We start from the raw sequence: 22115 nt of genomic DNA on the forward strand, positions 1-22115 counted from the left end.
CAGGCCAGTGGCCCATCCAGTCCAACACTCTGTGTCACATAAGAACATAAGAGAAGCCATGTTGGATCAGGCCAATGGCTCATCCAGTCCAACACTCTGTGTCACATAAGAACATAAGAGAAGCCCTGTTGGATCAGGCAAAGGGCCCATCCAGTCCAACACTCTGTGTCACATAAGAACATAAGAGAAGCCATGTTGGATCAGGGCAATGGCTCATCCAGTCCAACACTCTGTGTCACATAAGAACATCAGAGAAGCCATGTTGGATCAGGCCAGTGGCCCATCCAGTCCAACACTCTGTGTCACATAAGAACATCAGAGAAGCCATGTTGGATCAGGCCAGTGGCCCATCCAGTCCAACACTCTGTGTCACATAAGAGAACCCATATTGGATCAGGCAAGTGGCCCATCCAGTCCAACACTCTGGGTCACATAAGAACATCAGAGAAGCCTTGTTGGATCAGGCCAGTGGCCCATCCAGTCCAACACTCTGTGTCACATAAGAACATCAGAGAAGCCATGTTGGATCAGGCCAGTGGCCCCTCCAGTCCAACACTCTGTCACATAAGAAAATCAGAGAAGCTGTGTTGGATCAGGCCAGTGGCCCATCCAGTCCAACACTCCGTGTCACATAAGAACATAAGAGAAGCCCTGTTGGATCAGGCAAAGGGCCCATCCAGTCCAACACTCTGTGTCACATAAGAACATAAGAGAAGCCATGTTGGATCAGGCCAGTGGCCCATCCAGTCCAACACTCTGTGTCACATAAGAACATAAGAGAAGCCATGTTGGATCAGGCCAATGGCCCATCCAGTCCAACACTCTGTGTCACATAAGAATATAAGAGAACCCATGTTGGATCAGGGCAATGGCTCATCCAGTCCAACACTCTGTGTCACATAAGAACATCAGAGAAGCCATGTTGGATCAGGCCAGTGGCCCATCCAGTCCAACACTCTGTGTCACATAAGAACATCAGAGAAGCCATGTTGGATCAGGCCAGTGGCCCATCCAGTCCAACACTCTGTGTCACATAAGAGAACCCATATTGGATCAGGCAAGTGGCCCATCCAGTCCAACACTCTGGGTCACATAAGAACATCAGAGAAGCCTTGTTGGATCAGGCCAGTGGCCCATCCAGTCCAACACTCTGTGTCACATAAGAACATCAGAGAAGCCATGTTGGATCAGGCCAGTGGCCCCTCCAGTCCAACACTCTGTCACATAAGAAAATCAGAGAAGCTGTGTTGGATCAGGCCAGTGGCCCATCCAGTCCAACACTCCGTGTCACATAAGAACATAAGAGAAGCCCTGTTGGATCAGGCAAAGGGCCCATCCAGTCCAACACTCTGTGTCACATAAGAACATAAGAGAAGCCATGTTGGATCAGGCCAGTGGCCCATCCAGTCCAACACTCTGTGTCACATAAGAACATAAGAGAAGCCATGTTGGATCAGGCCAATGGCCCATCCAGTCCAACACTCTGTGTCACATAAGAATATAAGAGAACCCATGTTGGATCAGGGCAATGGCTCATCCAGTCCAACACTCTGTGTCACATAAGAACATCAGAGAAGCCATGTTGGATCAGGCCAGTGGCCCATCCAGTCCAACACTCTGTGTCACATAAGAACATCAAAGAAGTCGTGTTGGATCAGGCCAGTGGCCCATCCAGTCCAACACTCTGTGTCACATAAGAGAACCCATATTGGATCAGGCAAGTGGCCCATCCAGTTGGATGTGGAGGGTGGGATATAAATCCAATATCCCACCCTCCACACCCTTCGGAGTGGAGGGTGGGATATAAATCTAATATCTTCATCTACCTCACAGGGTGTCTGTTGTGGGAGAGGAAGGTAAAGGAGATTGTGAGCCGCTCTCAGACTCTTCGGAGTGGAGGGCGGGTATAAATCCAATATCTTCATCTACCTCACAGGGAGTCTGTTGTGGGGGAGGAAGGGAAAGGAGATTGTGAGCCGCTTTGAGACTCTGTATAAATCGATGGTGCGGTCTCATTTGGAGTACTGTGTGCAGTTCTGATCGCCGCACCTCAAAAAGGATATTATAGAATTGGAGAAAGTCCAGAAAAGGGCAACTAGAATGATTAAAGGGCTGGAACACTTTCCCTATGAAGAAAGGTTGAAACGCTTGGGACTCTTTAGCTTGGAGAAACGTCGACTGCAGGGTGACATGATAGAGGTTTACAAGATAATGCATGGGATGAAGAAAGCAGAGAAAGAAGTACTTTTCTCCCTTTCTCACAATACAAGAACTTGTGGGCATTTGATGAAATTGTTGAGCAGAGAGGTTAAAACGGATAAAAGGAAGTACTTCTTCACCCAAAGGGTGATTAACATGTGGAATTCACTGCCACAGGAGGTGGTGGTGGCCACAAGCATAGCCACCTTTAAGAGGGGTTTAGATAAAAATATGGAGCAGAGGTCCATCAGTGGCTATTAGCCACACAAAAAATTTACCACTGTGTGACACAGAGTGTTGGACTGGATGGGCCTTTGGCCTGATCTAACATGGCTTCTCTTATGTTCTTATGTTCTTAAATCCAATATCTTCATCTACCTCACAGGGTGTCTGTTGTTGGGGGGGAAGGTAAAGGAGTTTGTGAGCCACTCTGAGACTCTTCGGAGTGGAGAGCAGGATATAAATCCAATATCATCATCATCTTCTTCCTGAGCCACAGTATGGCCACCCCAGGTAGTAACCAAAGCTGCACATTGAAGAGTCTTTTGCATTAGAGCTATTGTATTAAGCAAAGCTGCACTTTGAAGCTGGTATCTCTACTAACGGTTCTGTGTGTTTTGTGCAGTGTGTCGACCAGTTGACCAGGATCCAGGCTGAACTGCAAGAGACAGTAAAAGATTTGGCCAAGGGCAAGAAGAAGTACTTTGAGACTGAGCAGATGGCTCACGCCGTCCGTGAAAAAGCTGATATCGAGGCCAAGTATGTTGTAGCAAGTCTGCATACAAATCGTTTCTTTGTTGTTGTTCAATCGTACAGTCGAGTCTGACTCTTTGCGACCTCACAGACCACAACGTGCCAGGCCCTTCTATCTCCCGCCGTCCTCCTAAGCTCACTTAAATTCATGTTCATTGCATTGATAACACTGTCCAGCCATCTTCTCCTTTGCCCGTCCCCTTCTCTTTTTTTCTGCCCTTCCCAGCATCAGGGTCTTCTCCAGTGAATGCTCCCTTCTCATTTGGTGGCCGAAGTATTTGAGCTTGTTTGAACCTTTTAATATAAGGGTCCCCAGCCTCTTTGGGCACCTTTGGGATTCTTACCCAGCGTAGAGCAGGGGTGGCCAAACTGTGGCTCAGGAGCCACACGTGGCTCTTTCACACATATAGTGTGGCTCTCGAAGCCCCCCACCACCCCGTTGTCCAGCTTGGAGAAGGTATTTGTCTCTTTAAATCACTCCTCCCAGCCAAGCGAGCGAGCAGTTTGGAGAATGCATTTAAGGTTAAAGTTGCTTTCTTTCCACTCCTTCCTTCCTTCCTTCCTTCCTTCCTTCCTTCCTTCCTTCCTTCCTTCCTTCCTTCCTTCCTTCCTTCCTTCCTTCCTTCCTTCCTTCCTTCCTTCCTTCCTTCCTTCCTTCCTTCCTTCCTTCCTTCCTTCCTTCCTTCCCTAACATTTGTGTTTCACAGCTCTCAAACATCTGATGTTTATTCCATGTGGCATTTACATTAAGCAAGTTTGGCCACCCCAGCATTGAGGGTGAAGACACAAAAAGGCCACCACAAGAGGTGGAGCCGGACACAAAATGGCTGCCACAGCTTACCTTCCGGCACAGAGCGAAGATCTGTGTGCTGCGGTGGCAGCTGCTACCAGAACGATGTCATTAAAACTCTGCAGCCAGGTTAAAACGGATAAAAGGAAGTACTTCTTCACCCAAAGGGTGATTGGCATGTGGAATTCACTGCCACAGGAGGTGGTGGCGGCCACAAGCATAGCCACCTTCAAGAGGGGTTTAGATAAAAATATGGAGCAGAGGTCCATCAGTGGCTATTAGCCACAGTGTGTGTGTATATATAAAAACTTTTGCCACTGTGTGACACAGAGTGTTGGACTTGATGGGCCATTGGCCTGATCCAACATGGCTTCTCTTATGTTCTCTTATGCACAGCCAGTCAAGTGCTGGGCAAAAGCCTTCACATGGCCCCACCCACGGTCTACAGCCATTTGGTGGGCAGCAGGCAAAGAGTCAGAGGGCACTGCGGCGCCCACAAGCACCACATTGGTGGCCCCTGCTTATAATCTCCATCTCAGTCATTGACAGTGGCGTGCATGCTGGGAAGTAGCCCCCTCCCTGATTTCCTGTAGAATCGATTCCCTCCAATAAAGACCTTTTGTAAAAGGAACGAGTCAGCTATTTGCCCTTTTCCAGGCCATTGATGGGCCGTGTAGTGAACATTTTTGTGGGCTAGCTTGGAATCAGGGCTTTTTTGGTAGCAGGAACTCCTTTGCATCTTAGGCCACACTCCCCTGATGTAGCCAATCCTCCAAGAGCTTACAGTAGGCCCTGTACTAAGAGCCCTGTAAGCTCTTGGAGGATTGGCTACATCAGGGGAGTGTGGCCTAAGATGCAAAGGAGTTCCTGCATCTTAGGCCACACTCCCCTGATGTAGCCAGTTCTCTTGGAGCTTACAGTAGGCCCTGTACTAAGAGCCCTGTAAGTTCTTGGAGGATTGGCTACATCAGGGGAGTGTGGCCTAAGATGCAAAGGAGTTCCTGTTACAAAAAAAAGCCCTAGATGATTGATAGAGAGAGAGAGATACAAACAGACAGACACAGCTTTTTTGTAGCAGTTGCTTTGCATATTAGATCACACACGCCCCACTGATGTAGCCAAACCTCCTGGAGCTTACAGGAGGCCCTGTAAGAAGAGCCCTGTAAGCTCTTGGAGGATTGGCTACATCAGGGGTGTGTGGCCTAATATGCAAAGGAGTCCGTGCTACAAAAAAGCCCTGTGTGGAATTAATTAGCAAGGAAAGCTGATGGGATCTGATGCTAAACTGTCGTAATCTTTACCACTTTGCTTGTCGCTTTACACCTGTATTTTGAAGACGATTTCCTTCAAGAAATTGATCTCTCAGCATAACATCCTAGAAGCCTGCTGACCTGTTCCATTGCTTTCTGTTGCAGGTCCAAACTCAGTCTCTTCCAGTCACGAATAAGCTTACAGAAAGCCAGCGTAAAGGTGAGTATCTGAATAAGGGGCTGGACAATCCTCAGATCTTTTTCCCTGGGGGTGGTGGTTTTCCATGCAAATCTGCGGAAGGTCAGAAGAAATCGCCCATTCGTTAGGGGGACAGATTTGTGGGATCCAACCCAACCTGCATGTGTTTGTGGATATGTTAGTGGACATGGTTCTGCTTGGCATGTAGAAGGTCCCAGGTTCAACTCCCGGCATTTACATTTGAAAAGTACAAGGCTCTAGGTGATGGGGAAGACCTCAGTGGCTTAGTAGAAGGTCTTGGCTTGTAGAAGGTCCCAAGTTCAGTTTCCCAGTACCTCCAGTTTAAAAGAACCAGGTAGGAGGTAATACGAAAGGCCTCAGCCTGAGATCCTGGAAAGTCACTGCCAGTCAGAGTAGACAATACTGACCTAGAATCATAGAATCACAGAATTGGGGCCTCCATAGCCATCCAGTCCAACCCCTTGCTCAATGCAGGAAACCCACAAACACCTCCCCCTTAATTCACAGGATCTTCATCGCTGTCAGATGGTCATCTAGCCTCTGTTTAAAAACCTCCAAAACATTCCGTGGCTTGGTTACTTCAGCCTGCTACAGAAAAGTTCTATCAGGATCCTTGTGGCTGGAAAGCTTCACGCTGCGCTTCAGACATTAGCGGTGCCTTGCACGGAAGTGACATCTGTGTAAGACAGGGCTTTTTTTTTTGTAGCAGGAACTGCTTTGCAGATTAGGCCACACACCCCTGATGGAGCCAATCCTCCTGGAACTTACAGTAGGCCCTGTACGAAGAGCCCTGGAAGCTCTCAGAGGATTGGCTACATGGGGGTGGTGTGTGGCCCAGGGGTGGAATTCTAGCAGGAGCTCCTTTGCATATTAGGCCACACACCCCTGATGCAGCCAACCCTCCTGGAGCTTACAGTAGGCCCTGTCCGAAGAGCCCTGTAAGCTCTCGGAGGATTGACTACATGAGGCGGGTGTGGCCTAATATGCAACAGAGCTGCCGCTACAAAAATAGTCCTGGTGTAAGAGAGACATTATCCACGAAGCTGCCCTTAGAAAGCTGTCTGCCCAGACTAATAGGTCAGTGCTGTTGTTGGTTAAGAGCGCATGTCCCTTCTTTATTAAAGTTTATTGACTGATTGATTTAATGCAATTCAGTTTGTATCCCGCCCTTCCCGCCAAGGCAGGCCCAGGGCGGCTCACAGTCATGCATACGCATTAAAGTATTTCATTAATGCTTCTAAATTAGGGACGCTGAGTGTGATGAGTTGTGGTCCAGGCAAACAGCCTAACAACACGAGAAGCCCACCCCCACCCTGGGTTCTGATCTTGCCTGAGCCAAGAACTTAGTGGCCTTGGTTAAGCCGCTATCTCATTGTTTCAGCCCCTTATCACCAATACGGAAGTCATTCTGACCTACTTCACAGAGCTGTTTGCAAAGATAGTAGGCTATCTGAAGCGCTTGGCTTAAAGTGTCCCTTGTAAATTCTAAACCAAGCCTGAACAGCTCAGATTAGCCTAAACTTGGCAGAGTTCAGAAGCCAAGCAACCTCAGCCTTGGAGGAGAGATCTGTCAGTGGCTATTGGCCATGGCGACCAAAGAAAACCTCCAAGTTCAGAGGCAATAGGCCAGGGGTGTTAAGCATGCAGTTCGGGGGCCAAATCAGGCCCTCGAAGGGCTCCTATCAGGCTCCCGAGCAACTGACTGTCAATCTGCTTCCTTCTCCCTCTCTCTTGCTTCTTTCTACATAACAGCTTCCCTTGCAAGGCTTGCTCAATTGCACAGGAGCTACAGAGCAAAAACTCTATTTTCTCCATTGGCTGAGGCTCCTCCATTGGGGAGGAACAGCTTGAACATAAGAACATAAGAGAAGCCAGGTTGGATCAGGCCAATGGCCCCACCAGTCCAACACTCTGTGTCACATAAGAACATAAGAGAAGTCATGTTGGATCAGGCCAATGGCCCATCCAGTCCCACACTCTGTGTCACATAAGAACATAAGAGAAGCCATGTTGGATCAGGCCAATGGCCCATCCAGTCCCACACTCTGTGTCACATAAGAACATAAGAGAAGCCATGTTGGATCAGGCCAATGGCCCCTCCAGTCCAACACTCTGTGTCACACAGTGGCCATTATCCATGAAGCTGCCCTTAGAAAGCTAATAGGTCAGCCCAGACTAATAGGTCAGTGCTGTTGTTGGTTAAGAGTGCATGTGTCTTCTTTATTAAAATTTGTTGATTGATTTAATTCAGTTTGTACCCCACCCTCCCCGCCAAGGCAGGTATGAGTATGCATGCATATGCAGTGGCAAAGCTTGCTTTGCCAGGCTCTCTCAATCGCACAGCAGAACTACTGAGCCAAGCCTCTCTTCCTTCTATTGGCTGAAACTCTCCCCCCCCCCAGTCCTCTGGGGAAGGAAGGAAAGAGCCAGAGCTTCCTTTGCCCAGTTCCCTGGATCCCCTGGGAGAAGTACAAAGAAAGCATCTTTAAGACCAATGAGTGCTAATGTTTTAAGTTTGTTTTTAAATTGTGTTTATTCTAAAATTCATATCTCTGCTACCCAATCTTAAATAGGTACACACATGGCCGAGCCCGACATGGCCTGGCCCAGCAAGGTCTCACTTATGCCAGTCCGGCCCTCATAACAAATGAGTCCGATACCCCTGCAATAGGCAACTCCCCTTCCTCTCCCGCCTTAATGGGGGGAAGAGTAATCCCCTCCAGGAATCCAGGAGGAGAATGTAGTGAAGGTCACAGACATAGATGTCTTCAAAAGGAGTTAAGACAGATTCATGAAGGGTAGATCTTGCAGTGGCTACTGGCCACAGTGATTAAAGAGAATCTCCACATCCAGAGTCAGGAGGCAACAGCAGGGGAAGGAGTCAGCCTCTGTGTCCTCGTTGTTGACCCTCCAGAGGAACTAGTTGGCCACCCAGTGAGACAGGACTAGATGGACTCTCACTGGTCTGACCCAGCAGGGCTCTGCTGATGTGCTTACGAAGGTCTCAGCCTCTCTGCTCTGTTGTTGGCCCTCCAGAGGAACTGGTTGGCCACTGAGTGAGACAGGATCCTGGGCTAGACGGACTGCTGGTCTGATCCATACCATTTCATATCAAACCTTTAATGGCATAACAGCTGCAAATAAAAAATACACAGAATATAAAAATTTAAACATTGGAGATAAAATCAAAATGAAACCGGGCTTACAGATGCATTCATACATGGTCAGATTTAAATTTAAGGATGTCAGACAAAAATTTTGCCACAGCCTCGCTAACCTCTCCCTTAGTATCGTTCAATAAATAATAACAGGGTGGCAGAATAGACAAATCCGGGGAGAAAGAAAGCGTGCAAAATAAATCCTTACGGAGATTATGAACAATCCAGCAATATATGCTGAATTGAATCGGGAATGTTCACTCCACAGGAACCGAGTCTGTCGCCTAAAGGGACTCGATGATATCTTCCTTGTAAAACTTTGGAGGGAAACGCATTTAGTCTAGCCAACATAAATGCCCTGCGATGACTTGGAATGGTTAAGTCTGATAGATAACGGGGCATTTTGCCGCAGAAAGCATAAAGACCTAAGGAAGCTGGGGAGCAAATATAAGGGTCTGATGGACGTAGTTTTGTTTCCTTCAACTCCAACAGTCTCAATTGAATACATCTGAAGATATATGACTCTTCAGAAGTAAAAAAATCATCAACTCCTATCCCCAACTGGTTAAGTTTGGACATAAGAACTGCTGACCAGGATGAAATATATGGGTCTCTTTTCTGGTCTGATCCAGCAGGGCTCTTCTTAAGTTCTTATGATCAGTAATTGGATTGGAGACCAAAGGAAGTTCAGGGTTCCGATGCAGACGCAGGCAATGGCAGACCACCACCCCTTGCCAACACGAAGGGTTGCTCTGAGTCATTTGTGGCTTCACTGCATTCTTGCTACTTATAAATGCTTAATTCTGTTCTCACGTACCAATAATATTTTTGCTTTAAGAATTATCTATCCAGTTAGACTGGCCTGCCATTCCAGGGGGGGGGGAATTTGCATGCATTGTTAGAAAGAGCATCATCAGACTTTCTGATCACAAAGTTACGCTCTTGCATTTTAATCACTGCTCATTCCCCCCCCCCCCCCCGTTGTCTGATTGTCTTTTCTCTGCCTAGTTAAAAGCACGACGGTCGGAATGTAATTCTAAAGCGACTCATGCGAGGAACGATTACCTTCTCACTTTGGCAGCCGCGAATGCGCATCAAGATCGCTACTATCAGACTGACTTAGTGAACATTATGAAGGTAAAAGGCAAAAAAAAACCCCTCCTGCCCCGCTATGTTTTCGATCTTAGTATTCTGGAAGGTCCAGTTTTAAGTAATATATAATATAATGAAAGCTAGTTTGGTGTGGTGGTTAAGTGTGCGGACTCTTATCTGGGAGAACCGGGTTTGATTCCCCCTCCTGCACTTGCAGCTGCTGGAATGGCCTTGGGTCAGCCATAGCTCTCTTCTCTGGAAGAACCGGGTTTGATTCCCCACTCCTCCACTGGCAGCTGCTGGAATGGCCTTGGGTCAGCCAGAGCTCTCTTACCTGAGAGAACTGGGTTTATTCCCCCCTCCTCCACTTGCAGCTGCTGGAATGGCCATGGGTCAGCCATAGCTCTCTTCTCTGGGAGAAACGGGTTTGATTCCCCCATTCCTCCACTTGCAGCTGCTGGAATGGCCTTGGGTCAGCCATAGCTCTTGCAGAGCAGTCCTTGAAAGGGCTGGTAGCAGAGACCTGAGCATGTATGCGTTGATCCGTGATTGAATTCTTTGTACGGTGGCTCCAGTTAAAGCAGCATTGAGAGAAGACTGACGAAGGGCGAAACCAACGAAACCGTTGGAAATCCAGGAAATACGGCCTTTTGAACTCTATGTGAAAAGCTGTGCAGAACGACGCCCTTGTCTCCACCCAGATTCTGAACTGCAGGAAGCGGCTGAAGGCAGTGCCTCCGAGACGTGACTTTAGAAAACAGTCTGGGGGAGCATCTTGTGGGTGTTTGTTCTATTCTTTTGCTGTATGGACTTATTACAAACTGTGCACTAAATGTTTGTTTACACACTTTTTGTATGAGAGTGACAATTCAGCCGGTAAGGTTATGAAGGATATGTTGTCCTTGAAAGGGCAGCTGCTGTGAGAGTCCTCTCAGCTCCACCCACCTCACAGGCAATGTTCTCTCTAAGCTGCAGAGTCTTGTGAGCAGAAATTCTACTTTGCGAGCTACTGATATTAAAGTTGTGAGCTGCTGGCATTAAAGCTGTGAGCTACTGCATACATTGAACATGAACATATGAAGCTGCCTTATACTGAATCAGACCTTTGGTCCATCAAAGTCAGTATTGTCTTCTCAGACTGGCAGCGGCTCTCCAGGGTCTCAAGCTGAGGTTTTTCACACCTGTTTGCCTGGACCCTTTTTTTGGAGATGCCAGGGATTGAACCTGGGACCTTCTGCTTCCCAAGCAGATGCTCTACCACTGAGCCACCATCCCACCCACGTTATTGTGTTGCGGAGCTATTTTTCCTGAGTTTAGACAAAAATGTGCGACCTGAAAGCTAAAAATATGTGAGCTAGCTCACGCTAACTCAGCTTAGAGGGGACACTAGTCAGGCGCCACCCTTCCTGAGGTAAAACAAAAATGTGTGAGCTGGAGGATAAAAATCTATGAGGTAGCTCACGCTAACTCAGCTTAGAGGGAACACTGCTCAGGCGCCATCCTTCCTGAGGTAAAACAAAAATGTGTGAGCTGGAGGCTAAAAATCTGTGAGGTAGCTCACACTAACTCAGCTTAGAGGGGACACTGCTCACAGGGTGTCTGTTGTGGGGGAGGAAGATAAAGGAGATTATGAGGTTTGGAGCGGAGGACGGGATATAAATCCAATATCATCATAATCATACCAAAGTGTTATTGTTTCACTTGGGGAGGGGGGGGTGGTCATTCTGTCTGCCTGAAGACATTGACAGAGTGAGATCTCATTTAATTATGACGTGATATCGGCCAAATAAAGATGTAGCGGTATCAAATGTAATTAATTCATTTATTTAATTAATTGGATTTCTAGCCCTGCCTTCCCTACCAAGCAGGGAACAGATATGCACACTAATTAAAAACAATTAAAACGTAATTACAGTTTCTTTTAAAAAGCCTATACGAAACATCAGGCAATGGAACTCAGGGTGGCAGACAGGTACAAATTAGTGAGTGCTCCTGAAAACTATCCGTATGTACGCTCTAAAATGCTACCAGATGCCGGGCAGGTGGGCAAAAAATAGGGTTGCCAGGCAATGTTCTCTCTAAGCTGAGTTAGTGTGGAATTCACTGCTACAGGAGGTGGCGGCGACTACAAGAATAGACTGAGGGGAATGGATAAGCATATGGAGCGGAGGTCCATCAGTGGCTATTAGCCACAGCTTATCGTTGGAACTCTCTGGGGCAGTGATGCTCTGTATTCTGGTGCTTGGGGGTGGAGGGTGGACTTCTTGATGGCACTTGGGTGGCTTCTGTTATGTTCTTGATGGCTTCTCTTACGTTCTTATGTAATGTGAGCTAGCTCACAGTTTTTTAGTCTCCGACTCACACATTTTTGTCTCACTCAGGAAATGTGGCCGCAGAGGAAACCAATTCATGTAGTCGCTCACCACTTTAATGCCAGTAGCTCATGAAGTAGAATTTTTGCTCACAAGACTCCATAGCTTAGATGGAGCAAGATGTGAGAACCAGAGAGGATTGTGAGACACTCCAAAGGGATCTGTTGAGGCTTGGTGAGTGGGCGTCGACTTGGCAGATGAGGTTCAATATGGCCAAGTGCAAAGTAATGCACATTGGGGCCAAGAATCCCAGCTACAAATACAAGTTGATGGGGTGTGAACTGGCAGAGACTGACCAAGAGAGAGATCCTGGGGTCGTGGTGGATAACTCGCTGAAAATGTCAAGACAGTGTGCGATTGCAATAAAAAAGGCCAACGCCATGCTGGGAATTATTAGGAAGGGAAATGAAAACAAATCAACCAGTATCATAATGCCCCTGTATAAATCGATGGTGCGATCTCATTTGAAATACTGTGTGCAATTCTGGTCACCGCACCTCAAAAAGGATATTATAGCATTGGAAAAAGTCCAGAAAACGGCAACTAGAATGATTAAAGGGTTGGAACACTTTCCCTATGAAGAAAGGTTAAAACGCTTGGGGCTCTTTAGCTTGGAGAAACGTCGACTGCGGGGTGACATGATAGAGGTTGACAAGATAATGCATGGAATGGAGAAAGTAGAGAAAGAAGTACTTTTCTCCCTTTCTGACAATACAAGAACTAGTGGGCATTTGATGAAATTGCTGAGCAGTCAGGTTATAACGGATAAAAGGAAGTCCTTCTTCACCCAAAGGGTGATTAACATGTGGAATTCGCTGCCACAGGATCTGTGAGCTAGCTCACGCTGACTCAGCTTATAGGGAACACTGGTCCCCAATATGATGTCAGTGATCTAGGGTTGCCAAGTCCAATTCAAGAAATATCTGGGGACTTTGGGGGTGGAGCCTGGATACATTAGGGGTGGAGCCAAGATCAAGGCTGTGACAAGCATAATTGAACTTCAAAGGGAGTTCCGGCTATCACATTTAAAGGGACGGCACACCTTTTCAATTCCTTCCTTCCATAGGAAATAAGGATGGGGGCACCTTCTTTTGGGGCTCATAGAATTGGACCCTCTAGTCCAATCTTTTTGAAACTTGGGGGGGGGGCATTTTGGGGAGAGGCGCTGGATGCTATACTGAAAATTTGGTGCCTCTACCCCAAAAAACGGCCCCTGTAGAGCCCCAGATACCCGCGGATCAATTCTCCATGATTTTCTATGGGAATAAATCTCCATAGGGAATAATAGAGTTCCCAGCAGACATTTCCCTTCCCTCCCCCCGCTTTCTGATGCCCCTGAAGCGGGGGGAGGGCCTCCAAACCGGGGGATCCCCTGCCCCCACCTGGGGATTGGCAACCCTACAGTGAGCACTGTGACTCTTTTTTGGGGGGAGGGATGGTGGCTCAGTGGTAGAGCATCTGCTTGGGAAGCAGAAGGTCCCAGGTCCAATCCCTGGCATCTCCAAAAAAGGGTCCAGGCAAATAGGAGTGAAAAACCTCAGCTTGAGACCCTGGAGAGCTGCTGCCAGTCTGAGAAGACAAGACTGACTTTGATGGACCCAGGGTCTGATTCAGTATAAGGCAGCTTCATATGTTCATATATGTTCACTAAGTGTCTTTAGAAAGCTGGCGGGGCCAAGTGAAGCTTTTGCCCAGCAAAGCTTCTGATTGGCCACTGGAGATCTGATGAGCTGTGCAGATTTATTTATTTATTTATTTATTACTTACTTACTTACTTACTTACTTACTTACTTACGTTAAGCTTATATCCTGCTCCCTCCGCAAGCGGACTCAGGGCGGCTCACAACATCACATTACTTCCATTAAAAACCAATAAAACATATAAAACATAATTACATATTTAAATTATTTAAAACATTTCACAGTGCTGTATTAATTTTTAATTTTAAAAAAGACGGCTTTGGCAGTAGCGGCCACCGCAGCGCAAGGATCTTCACTGTGTGGCTGAAGGGAAGCTGCAGCAGCCATTTTGTGGATGGCGTCACCTCCTGCGGCAGCCATTTTGTAGCTGAGCCCACCCCGCTGTGTGAGATTTCCAAAGGTGCCCCCACGGGCTCAAAAAGGTTGGGGACCCCTATAGAAGAGACAGTGGATCAGCTGAAACATCTATAGCTACCTTTCCTGACATCTTGGGCCTCTTTCACGAGGGGAAGGGGTAAAAACATTGCGACAGATTGCAGTTAAACAAAGTAGTCTGTGGTGTAAATTGACAGGCACAGTTTGCGATCAGCTGGCTAATTAGAATGGGGAAACCATGGTTTAGAAAATCCCAGTATTCTGCTATCTGTGGCTTGTCATTGGTTGATGCCATGTATTTGTCAGTGCAATTTTTTTTAAACTGCTTTTTCATCTTTGTACTTTTCAGCTTCTTTCTCCTTGGTTCAAAAGAGGGGCCCTTTCTCTCTTGTTGTTATAACTGGAGGTGGAATTCTAGCAAGAGCTCCTTTCGATATTAGGCCCCACCCTCTCTGATGTAGCCAATCCTCCAAGAGCTTACAAGGCTCTTTTTTTGTCAGCTCTTGGAGGACTGGCTACAATAGGGGTGTGTGGCCTAATATGCAAAGGAGCTCCTGCTAGAATTCCACCCCTGGCTATAACACCTGAGTTGACAAACTGTCGTCTGGAGAACCCTGCATCACTGAGATGGGAATGCTGGAGGCAAACGAACGCTCTGAACTGTTTGCTTATACCAGGGGTGGCCAAACCGTGGCTCAGGAGCCACATGTGGCTCTTTCATATGTATTGTGTGGCTCTCCAAGTCCCCACTGCCCTGTTGACTGGCTCGGAGAAGGCATTTCTCTCTTTAAATTCCTTGCCAAGCCAAGCCAGCCAGCAGCTTGGAGAATGCATTGAAAGTTAAAGTTGCTTTCTTTCTACCTCTCCTCACCTCCCTCCCCCACCTCCCTCCCTCCCTCCCTTCAACATCTGATGTTCATGTCTTGCAGCTTTCAAACATCTGATGTTTATTCCATCCATCTGTCTGTCTGTCTGTATAACCATCCATCCATCCATCCATCCATCATCTCTCTCTCCCTCCTTCCTTCCTTCCTTCCTTGTGGCTCTCAGACATCTGATATTTATTCTGCGTGGCTCTTACCTTAAGCAAGTTTTCTCCCTTTCTCACAATACAAGAACTCGTGGGCATTCAATGAAATTGCTGAGCAGTCAGGTTAAAACGATTAAAAGGAAGTCCTTCTTCACCCAAAGGGTGATTAACATGTGGAATTCACTGCCACAGGAGGTGGTGGCGGCTACAGGCATAGCCAGCTTTAAGAGGGGATTGGATAAAAATATGGAGCAGAGGTCCATCAGTGGCTATTAGCCACAGTGTGTGCGTGTGTGTGTATTTTGGCCTCTGTGTGACACAGAGTGTTGGACTGGGTGGGCCATTGGCTTGATCCAACAGGGCTCCTGTTATGTTCTTATGTGACACAGAGTGTTGGACTGGATGGGTCATTGGCCTGATCCAACAGGGCTCCTCTTATGTGACACAGAGTGTTGGACTGGATGGGCCACTGGCCTGATCCAACAGGGCTTCTCTTATGTTCTTATGTGACACAGAGTGTTGGACTGAATGGGCCACTGGCCTGATCCAACAGGGCTTCTCTTATGTTCTTATGTGACACAGAGTGTTGGACTGGATGGGCCATTGGCCTGATCCAACAGGGCTTCTCTTATGTTCTTATGTGACACAGAGTGTAGGACTGGATGGGCCATTGGCCTGATCCAACAGGGCTTCTCTTCTGTTCTTATGTGACACAGAGTTTTGGACTGGATGGGCCATTGGCCTGATCCAACAGGGCTTCTCTTATGTCTACCTTAGGGACCGCCTCTCTCCATATATTCCCCAGAGAGCACTGAGATCTAGCTCCCAAAATCTTTTAAAAATCCCTGGACCTAGGGAGGCCAAATTGAAAACAACCCGAGAGCAGGCCTTCTCAGTAACGGCTCCTCACTGGTGGAACCAATTACCAGCAGAGGTTCGAGCCCTGCGGGACTATAATCAGTTCCACAGGGCCTGCAAAACCATCCTCTTTCAAATGGCCTTCAAGATTGAATCCTGAAATAACATCCAGCCATCTGATATACATCTGATATGTCTTGCATTATAGCACCTTAATTGTAATGGTTTTAATTAATTAATTAATTAATTTAATGTATTTTATTGTATAATGTATTGCTGTAATCATGGCACTTTCCATGTCTGTGAGCCGCCCTGAGCCTGCCTCAGCGGGGAGGGTGGGATATAAATAAAAAATTATTATTATTATTATTATTATTATTATTATTATTATTATTATTATTATTATTATTATTATTATTATTATTATTATTATTATTATTATTATGTTCTTATGTGACACAGAGTGTTGGACTGGATGGGCCACTGACCTGATCCAACATGGCTTCTCTTATGTTCTTATGTGACACAGAGTGTTGGACTGGATGGGCCATTGGCCTGATCCAACATGGCTTCTCTTATGTTCTTATGTGACACAGAGTGTTGGACTGGATGGGCCACTGACCTGATCCAACATGGCTTCTCTTATGTTCTTATGTGACACAGAGTGTTGGACTGGATGGGCCATTGGCCTGATCCAACATGGCTTCTCTTATGTTCTTATGTGACACAGAGTGTTGGACTGGATGGGCCATTGGCCTGCTCCATCATGGCTTCTCTTATGTTCTTATGTGACACAGAGTGTTGGACTGGAGGGGCCACTGGCCTGATCCAACAGGGCTTCTCTTATGTTCTTATGTGACACAGAGTGTTGGACTGGACGGGCCATTGGCCTGATCCAACAGGGCTTCTCTTATGTTCTTATGTGACACAGAGTGTTGGACTGGAGGGGCCATTGGCCTGATCCAACAGGGCTTCTCTTATGTTCTTATGTGACTCAGAGTGTTGGACTGGAGGGGCCACTGGCCTGATCCAACAGGGCTTCTCTTATTTTCTAGAGTATTATCTGAGGCTGCGCTTGTCTGTTCTGCAGTCATAAATTGGCCAGTTGTAGATCTGAGCCAATCTGTCCATTGATTCTCCAGATCTGGGAACATCTCTGTATTTTATGTTGTTTGTTGTACGTCGTTGTTATTTACATTGTGAGCGGCTGTGAGTTTCTGTAAGGCCGCAGAAAGGGTGGCTAACACAGGTTTTGAGTAAGCAAACAGAGCGTGTCTCCACCCTTATTTTGAAAACAGGAGGCATAATTAAGTGACGGCTTAGATAAATTGACCTGCATTAAAGTAAGGGAGGGTGTGGGGCTTTCCCCGGTGGTTTTAGGACAGAACAAACATATTTCGGTTTGCGGGTGTTAACTTGATTGGTGACGATAATTGCTGTGAGAACGAAGGCTGCTCTTCTCCAGTTGGATGTTATCTGTTACCGTAGTTGAGCAGCTGATAGACAAGTAAGGGGCCATTTGTTTCGAGAAACAAGCTATTAAGCCAGCAGGTATATAGTCCGTTAAGTGCCCCAACAAAAAGCAAGGGATGAACTGAAGGCTTGTGGCGTTTGCTGCTAGAGGGTGTGGTGATGCCCACAGAAAGAAACAGCTTTGAAGACTAATTAGATAGATTCATGGAGGATAAGTCTGTCAGTGTCTACTAGCCCTGGTGACTGAGGGGAACCTCCACATTCAGAGGCACTAAACCCCTGAACCCCAGAGCCAGGAGGCAACATCAGGGAACCTCCACATTCAGAGGCACTAAACCCCTGAACCCCAGAGCCAGGAGGCAACATCAGGCAACATCTGCCCTGTTGTTGGCCCTCCAGAGGAACTGGGTGGCCACTGTGTGAGACAGGAGGCTGGACTAGATGGACCCTCCCTGGTCTGATCCATCAAGGCTCTTCTGAGGTTCTTCTCAGGGGAAGGTCTCGGACTCTCTGCCCTGCTGTTGGCCCTCCAGAGGAACTGGTTGGCCACTGTGTGAGACAGGAGGCTGGACTAGAGGGACCCTCCCTGGTCTGATCCAGCAGGGCTCTTCTGAGGTTCTTCTCAGGGGAAGGCCTCAGCCTCTCTGCCCTGCTGTTGGCCCTCCAGAGGAACTGGTTGGCCACTGTGTGAGACAGGAGGCTGGACTAGATGGACCCTCCCTGGTCTGATCCAGCAGGGCTCTTCTGATGTTCTTCTCAGGGAAAGGCCTCGGCCTCTCTGCCCTGTTGTTGGCCCTCCAGAGGAACTGGGTGGCCACTGTGTGAGACAGGAGGCTGGACTAGATGGACCCTCACTGGTCTGACCCAGCAGGGCTCTTCTGATGTTCTTCTCAGGGGAAGGCCTCGGCCTCTCTGCCCTGTTTCTGGCCCTCCAGAGAAGCTGGCTGGCCACTGTGTGAGAGAGGAGGCTGGACTAGATGGACCCTCCCTGGTCTGATCCAGCAGGGCTGTTCTGAGGTTCTTCTCAGGGGAAGGCCTCGGCCTCTCTGCCCTGTTGTTGGCCCTCCAGAGGAACTGGTTGGCCATTGTGTGAGACAGGAGGCTGGACTAGATGGACCCTCCCTGGTCTGATCCAGCAGGGCTCTTCTGATGTTCTTCTCAGGGGAAGGCCTAGGCCTCTCTGCCCTGTTGTTGGCCCTCCAGAGGAACTGGCTGGCCACTGTGTGAGACAGGAGGCTGGACTAGATGGACCCTTCCTGGTCTGACCCAGCAGGGCTCTTCTGATGTTCTTCTCAGGGGAAGGCCTCGGCCTCTCTGCCCTGTTTCTGGCCCTCCAGAGAAGCTGGCTGGCCACTGTGTGAGACAGGAGGCTGGACTAGATGGACCCTCACTGGTCTGACCCAGCAGGGCTCTTCTGATGTTCTTCTCAGGGGAAGGCCTCGGCCTCTCTGCCCTGTTTCTGGCCCTCCAGAGAAGCTGGCTGGCCACTGTGTGAGAGAGGAGGCTGGACTAGATGGACCCTTCCTGGTCTGACCCAGCAGGGCTCTTCTGAGGTTCTTCTCAGGGGAAGGCCTCGGCCTCTCTGCCCTGTTGCCGGCCCTCCAGAGGAACTGGTTGGCCCCTGTGTGAGACAGGAGGCTGGACAAGATGAACCTTCATTGTTCTGATCCAGCAGGACTCTTCTGACGTTCTTTAGTGGAGAATTTTAACCAGGTGCAGGGGGGCAGGGTATCCCTGCCAAGGGACTGCCAACTCTATCACTGCCCTTTGCATTGGCTGCCTCCCCCCTTCATCTTTGCACTTGCTATGAGACTGAGATTTCTGTTCCATCCTCATGTTTTGATCTTATGAAACTGATAGACTTATCCTCCATGGATCTATCTAATTACTTTCAAAACTCTGCCTCCAAAGGGAGAAACATTTCATTTTTAAAAAAACAACCAAACAAACTCTTCTTCTTGATCCCAGTGTTCCTCCTGGACTTGAGTCTAGACCTTCCACTACAGACCAGCACAGCTGCCCAATGAAGAAGCCGTCTTGAATAAGTCTGCCTTCTGGGAACAACAGAGGCAGGAAGGCACAGAGGGTGGAGCGATTTCCCCCCTTTCTCCGTCCTTCCTCAGAAGAAAATCCGGTTTTTGTGTCTCACCATCAGAGCAGCTTCTTGCTTCCACTTTTCTTCAGCCCGTTTGGTGTCGTGGTGAAGTGCGGGACTCTTACCTGGGAGAACCGAGTTTGATTCCCCCACTCCTCCACTTGCAGCTGCTGGAATGGCCTTGGATCAGCCATAGCTCTCTTATCCCGGAGAACCGGGTTTGGTTCCCCACTCCTCCCCTTGCAGCTGCTGGAATGGCTTTGGGTCAGCTAGAGCTCTCTTATCTGGGAGAACCGGGTTTGGTTCCCCACTCCTCCACTTGCACCTGCTGGAATGGCCTTGGGTCAGCCAGAGCTCTCTTATCTGGGAGAACCGGGTTTGATTCCCCACTCCTCCACTTGCAGCTGCTGGAATGGCCTTGGGTCAGCCAGAACTGTCTTATCTGGAAGAACTCGGTTTGATTCCTCATTCCTCCACTTGCAGCTGCTGGAATGGCCTTGGGTCAGCCATAGCTCTCTTATCCTGGAGAACCAGGTTTGGTTCCCCACTCCTCCACTTGCAGCTGCTGGAATGGCCTTGGATCAGCCATAGCTCTCGCAGAGCTGTCCTTGAAAGGGCAGCTTCTGGGAGAGCTCTCTCGGCCCAACCCACCTCACAGGGTGTTTGTTGTGGGGAAGGAAGTTTGGTGTAGTGTTTAAGTGTGCGGACTCTTATCTGGGAGAACTGGGTTTGATTCCCCACTCCTCCACTTACACCTCCTGGCATGGCCTTGGGTCAGCCATAGCTCTGGCAGAGGTTGTCCTTGAAAGGGCAGCTGCTGTGAGAGTCCTTTCAGCCCCACCCACCTCACAGGGTGTCTGTTGTGGGGGAGGAAGATAAAGGAGATTGTGAGCTGCTCTGAGACTCTTGAGTGGAGGGCGGAATATAAATCCAATGTCGTCGTCGTCTTCTAAAGGAGAATGTGAGCTGCTCTGACACCCTGAGATTCAGAGTGAATGGCAGGATATAAATCCAATATTATCTTCTTCTCCACTTGCAGCTGTTGGAATGGCCTTGGGTCAGCCATAGCTCTTGCGGAGCTGTCCTTGAAAGGGCAGCTTCTATGAGAGCTCTCTCACCCCACCTACCTCAAAGGGTGTCTGTTGTGGGGGCGGGGAGGTAAAGGAGATTGTGACCTCTGTGAGATTCAGAGTATAGGTCAGGATATAAATCCAATATTTTCTTCTGCTGCTGCTGCTATGGCTGAGGTGTGGGGAGAAAGGCCACCCTTTTGTGCGGTTCCCATGCGCTTCCTTGTGGCTCGTGGAGGAGCCACGAATGGCTCCGCTTGGACTTCGTCTCCAGGGTGAAACGCCCAGCCTAAGACGTCCGCCAGCTGCGGGGTGTGCTTTTCAAAATGCGGAGTGAATTATTAATGCAATCTGGGAAGATGATCCCAAAATCAATGTAATGCCACTTTGACAAGAGAGCCCCTCCATAGCTTTTAAATTATTTACCGGGGAGGGGGGAGAAGTATAGCAGAGTAGACGGCCTGGGCTTATGATGGCCCGCTGTAATTTAGTTCCGTCTTGCACATATAAGAATACAAATGCACTTGGAGAAAGAAGTGTATTGATCTGCTAGGGTTAGTCATTTGATGCGCAAAATGAAACCTCTCGGGGGGGACTTTGAGTTGCAATACCCTTAAATCAGAACTCTGCTGACGTTTTTCATTTTGGTCTCTGCTTTTGTCTTCAGTTTCCTTCATGTCATTGTTTCAAAATTTAGGGCAAGGTACTGAAACGTTCCAGTTTTTTCAATGAGCGATTTGTCTGGTTAATGTATTATCACTTAGGCTGTTCAAAAGATACATTTGGGGGGGGGGGGTAGTCATGTTGGTCTGAAGCCATTGAACAAAGTTTGCATCCAGTGGTGAGGGGGAGGTGGAAAGAAAGCAACTTAACTTTAAATGTGTTCTTCAAGCTGCTGGCTGGCTTGGCTTGGAGAAGAAGATGATATTGGATTTATATCCCGCCCTCCTCTCCGAAGAGTCTCAGAGCGGCTCACAATCTCCTTTACCTCCCCCCCACAACAGACACCCTGTGAGGTAGATGAAGATATTGGATTTATATCCCACCCTCCACTCCGAACAGTCTCAGAGCAGCTCACAATCTCCTTTACCTTCCCCCCCTCAACAGACACCCTGTGAGGTGGATGGGGCTGGAGAGGGCTCTCACAGCAGCTGCCCTTTCAAGGACAACCACTGCCAGAGCTATGGCTGACCCAAGGCCATGCTAGCAGGTGCAAGTGGAGAATCAAACCCGGTTCTCTCAGATAAGAGAGCTCTGGCTGACCCAAGGCCATTCCAGCAGCTGCAAGTGGAGGAGTGGGGAATCCAACCCGGTTCTCCCAGATAAGGCAGCTATGGCTGACCCAAGTCCATTCCAGAAGCTGCAACTGGAGGAGTGGGGAATCAAACCCGGTTCTCCCAGATAAGAGTCCGCACACTTCACCACTACAGCAAACTGAAGTGATTTAAAGAGACAAACGTCTTCTCCGAGCCAGCTGACGGGGCAGTGGGGGTTTGGAAAAACACACAACATGTGTGAAAGAGCCACATGTGGCTCCCAATCCAGTTTGGCCAATTTTCTAACACAAAATTGGTATGTGACTTTAATCTGGAGAACGGGGTTTGATTCCCCACTCCTCCCCCATGCAGCCAGCTGGGTGACCTTGGTCAGTCACAGTTCTCGGAGCTGCTCTTTCCAGA

At 48.3% G+C, this 22115-nt stretch overlaps 1 protein-coding gene across 3 annotated transcripts in view; it reads left to right on the forward strand.

The window, feature by feature from the left end:
• Nucleotides 1–22115, forward strand: part of FCHSD2 (FCH and double SH3 domains 2) — a 349063-nt gene that overhangs the window by 188289 nt on the left and 138659 nt on the right. For all 3 annotated transcript variants that reach the window (XM_060263895.1, XM_060263898.1, XM_060263896.1), the window contains exons 6-8: nucleotides 2825–2958; nucleotides 5158–5212; nucleotides 9379–9507. In XM_060263895.1, the coding sequence (XP_060119878.1) occupies nucleotides 2825–2958; nucleotides 5158–5212; nucleotides 9379–9507 (318 nt within the window). The remainder of the gene's footprint in view (nucleotides 1–2824; nucleotides 2959–5157; nucleotides 5213–9378; nucleotides 9508–22115) is intronic.

The sequence above is a fragment of the Heteronotia binoei genome, unplaced genomic scaffold (assembly GCF_032191835.1).
Source record: "Heteronotia binoei isolate CCM8104 ecotype False Entrance Well unplaced genomic scaffold, APGP_CSIRO_Hbin_v1 ptg001309l, whole genome shotgun sequence".
NCBI classification, from domain to species: domain Eukaryota; kingdom Metazoa; phylum Chordata; class Lepidosauria; order Squamata; family Gekkonidae; genus Heteronotia; species Heteronotia binoei.